The following is a 3,840-nucleotide window of genomic DNA, read 5'->3' on the forward strand; positions in this document are numbered from 1 at the left end:
GACTTAGACAAATTTGGGAATTTGTATGAGTCATTACCAAGGAACATGACCGGTGTGTGTGTTCTGAGCCGGTTGTGTTTCAAACCGAGGGAGACAACACTTTGATTTGATCTGGTTTGATTTGAACCGAGTCACCCCCTAATGACTTAGACAAATTTGGGAATTTGTGAGTCATTACCGAGGACATGACCGGTGTGTGTGTTCCGAGCCGGTTGTGTTTCAAACCGAGTAGGAACAACACTTTGATTTGATCTAGTTTGATTTGACCCGAGTCACCCCCCAATGACTTAGACAAATTTGAGAATTTGTGTGAGTCATTACCGAGGACATGACGGGTGCGTGTGTTTCAAGCCGGTTGTGTTTCAAACCGAGTAGGAACAACACTTTGATTTGATCTAGTTTGGTTTGAACCAAGAAATAATCTGGATAAAATTTGAGCTGTACGATTCCAAAGCAATTGAATTTACTAAAAGCATAATTGGTTACATGTGATTCACATAGAGTACTTCTTCAGATGCTCGGCATTCCATGCTCTCGGTAGTTCCCTGCCGGTTGTATCGATCAGGTGATATGCCCATTTTTCGTGACATCGAATTACTTTGTAGGGGCCTTCCCATTGAGCTCCGAGTTTTCCTTGAGTTGGATCTTTAGTAATCGGGCTTACTTTCCCCAAGACACAATCTCCGAGTTGGAACTTCCGTGGGTTCACTGTCTTATTGAAGTAATGGGCGACTCGGTCCTGGTATGCTGCCCATGTGACTTGTGCTTCATCTCTTCTTTCTTGTAATAAGTCTAGATTGAGCTTCATTCCTTCGTCATTAAGTCCTGGATTGTAATGTGATACCTGGAAGCTTGGTGACTCGACTTCTGCAGGGATGACCTCCTCGGAACCGTATGTTAAAGAGAATGGAGTAGCACCAGTGGGAGTGCTTGTTGTGGTACGATAGGCCCATAGTACCTCGGGGATATACTCGGCCCAAGCTCCCTTCTTCCTGTCGAGCTTCTTCTTCAGCGTTTGGAGAAGTGTTTTGTTTGTGGCTTCCACTTGCCCATTTGCCAGTGGGTGAATTGGAGTGGAGTAATAATTTCTAATCCGAAGTTTGGCACACCATCTGTGGAACGGTTCGCAGTCGAACTGCTTTCCGTTGTTAGTAACAAAGGCATGTGGGATGCCGAACCGACATATGACCAAGCTCCAAAGGAATTTTGTTACATTGTCAGTGGTGATGGTTGCGAAGGCTTCGGCCTCGGCCCACTTGGTGAAAGAGTCCACTGCAACTAGAAGGAATTTCCGCCTTCCTTTTCCTGGTGGCATGGGTCCGACTATGTCCACCCCCCATTTCACGAATGGCCAGGGCGAGGTGATCGGGCTAAGTTTTCAGGGGGATTCTTTATCACCCGAGCAAATCTTTGACACTTATCGCATTGTTGAACCACCTTGACCGAGTCTTTGTTCATTGTTGGCCAGTAATACCCGGCTCTCATTGCCTTGTGCGCCAGCATCCGAGAGCCCAAATGGTTCCCGCAAACCCCTTCATGTATTTCGTTGAGCACATATTCTGCCTCCGAGTTCGTGAGACACTTGAGAAGTGGCTCGGTATATCCTCTTCGGTAAAGCACTCCTCCAATAAGCACGTACCGGGCTGAGTGCATTTTTACCTTACGAGATAGCAGCTTGTCCTCAAGTAAAGGATCCGTTTCGGAGGTACTGAAGAACATCAGTGTCCCACTCGAGATCGGTTGATCTTTCTTTGACTTCCATCATATCTAACTTCGGGATGATTGAAGGTTCGGTCTGCACCACCACTTCGTAGGCAGATGTTTTGACGACTGGCCTGGTTCCAGAGCCTATTTTGGAGAGGGCATCGACCTGGACATTATCCTCCCGAGGAATTTTTGTCAAAGCGGTCTTGTCAAAGGTAGACTGATATTCACGTACCTTGTTGAGATACTGGATCATTTTTTCACCTTGAGCCACAGATAGTCCTTGAATATGGCTTACTACCACTTGAGAATCACTCCTGATTTCTATGTTTCTTGCTCCTATCTCTCGGGCTATAGAGAGCCCGGCCAACACGGCCTCATATTCCGCCTCATTGTTGGTGGTAACAAAGTCCAACTTGATTGCATATTGGAATTTTTCTCCATCCGGGCTTGCAAGAGTGACACCAACTCCGTTTTTTCGGTTAGTAGAGGAATCGTCTACATATGCTATCCATGTTTCCTTCTTGGGCAACTCTTCGGTCTCAGGTGTGTTACTAAATTCCAAAAGAAAGTCAGCAAGGACCTGGCCCTTGATGGAAGTATGTGGATGGAATTCTATGTCGAATTGCCCCAGCTCTACCGACCAGTTCACCAACCTGCCAGAGAGGTCTGCTTTTTGCAATATCTTCTTCATTGGATACTCGATCAACACCCGTATGGCATGTGCTTGAAAGTATGGCCTTAGTCTTCGTGCCAAGACAATTAAGGCAAAGGCTAATTTTTCAATCCGAGGGTACCTCTCCTCGGCTCCATGGAGTGCTTTGCTAGTAACATATATCGGTTTTTGGATACTTGAGTCCCCGCGGATCAAAGCCGAGCTGACAGCCGAGGGAGATACTGCTAGGTAGAGATATAGTATTTCCCTTTCATCTGGGCGGCTCAAGAGTGGCGGATTGGTCAGATATTCTTTTAGCTTCCCGAAGGCTTCCTCGTACTCGCTATTCCATTAGAATGCTTTCTTCAAAATCTTGAAAAATGGGAGACATTTGTCTGTGGATCGGGAGATGAACCAGTTTAAGGCTGCTATTCTCCAGGTCAGCTGCTGTAGTTGCTTGGTGGTCTGAGGAGATTGCATTCCAAAGACAGCACTCACCTTCTCAGGATTTTCCTTGATTCCTCTCTGCGAGACCATAAATCCCAAGAACTTCTCGGAGGAGACGCCGAAAGCGCATTTGGCCAGATTGAGCTTCATCTTATGAGTCCTTAGCGTCTCGAAAGTTTCCCTCAAATCTGCTATATGGCTGGCGACTCGGATGCTCTTGACAGGCATGTCATCAACATAAACTTCTACGTTTCGTCCGATTCGATCTCGTAACATTTTGTTGACCAGCCTCTGGTATGTGGCCCTGGTAGCCGACTAACCGGCTACGTGGATTTTAAATTTATAAGTTGAACCACTCGCAATAGTACGTATCGATTGTACTATAGTAAGGGTTATCGAACCATAGAGATTGGGGGTTATTTTGCGTAACGGGATACTTATAGAGCGTATGTAACTTGACTTTGAAAAAGAAAACAAAAGTAAAGGTTGTAGAATTGAAGCTACAACGAGTAAAATAAGAAAAGCTGGAAAATGAAACAAACTTATAAGAAACTTAGGGTATTCATCTCATCTAATCCTCAACCAATGAAATGCTTAAAGTCTATATGGATCTTCCTAACATGCATGATATGAGAGCATAATGGGCGTCAACCATTACGACTACCTCGACATAAAAATACTTTCGTTAGGACGTAGTTATAAAGCACCTAGTTTCACATCAAACACTTACCACGTAAAGATTAATCTATAATTGAAAAAATGTTTATACTACCAAAGGTGTGGGGGATTGATGCTCCCTAGCTTACTACTTTATAAAACATCCTAACAAGCATACACGATACCTGAAAACCCTTATTAGGCCACAATGATAAGGTATCTAGTTTCACATTGATCGCATCACGTAAAAGTTACACTATAATTGAAAAACGGCTTAAACTACCAAAGGTGTGAAACGACCGGTATTCCCTAGTATACCCTATAAGGTGATTCTAATAGGTAAACATATATCATGTCAAATTAGAACCATTGCAAAA

At 44.3% G+C, this 3,840-nt stretch overlaps 1 protein-coding gene across 1 annotated transcript; it reads right to left on the minus strand.

Annotated features, from left to right (window-relative positions):
- Nucleotides 1-1,681: 1,681 nt before the first annotated feature.
- On the minus strand, nucleotides 1,682-3,034 carry LOC133866220 (uncharacterized). The gene is made up of 2 exons (XM_062302758.1): nucleotides 2,775-3,034; nucleotides 1,682-2,702 (listed from the first exon to the last, which is right to left on the minus strand). Exons 1-2 carry the CDS (start codon nucleotides 3,032-3,034, stop codon nucleotides 1,682-1,684), a joined length of 1,281 nt encoding a protein of 426 aa, XP_062158742.1.
- Nucleotides 3,035-3,840: the final 806 nt, after the last annotated feature.

This window comes from Alnus glutinosa, chromosome 4 (assembly GCF_958979055.1).
Source record: "Alnus glutinosa chromosome 4, dhAlnGlut1.1, whole genome shotgun sequence".
Classification (NCBI taxonomy): Eukaryota; Viridiplantae; Streptophyta; class Magnoliopsida; order Fagales; family Betulaceae; genus Alnus; species Alnus glutinosa.

Excerpts from the sequence above, each read along its gene's own strand:
- LOC133866220 (XM_062302758.1), bottom strand. The coding sequence starts at position 3,034 with ATGCCTGTCAAGAGCATCCGAGTCGCCAGCCATATAGCAGATTTGAGG. Across the intron at positions 2,703-2,774 it reads AGAATAGCAGCCTTAAACTG|CGAGTACGAGGAAGCCTTCG; the intron begins GTTCATCTCCCG and ends CTAATGGAATAG.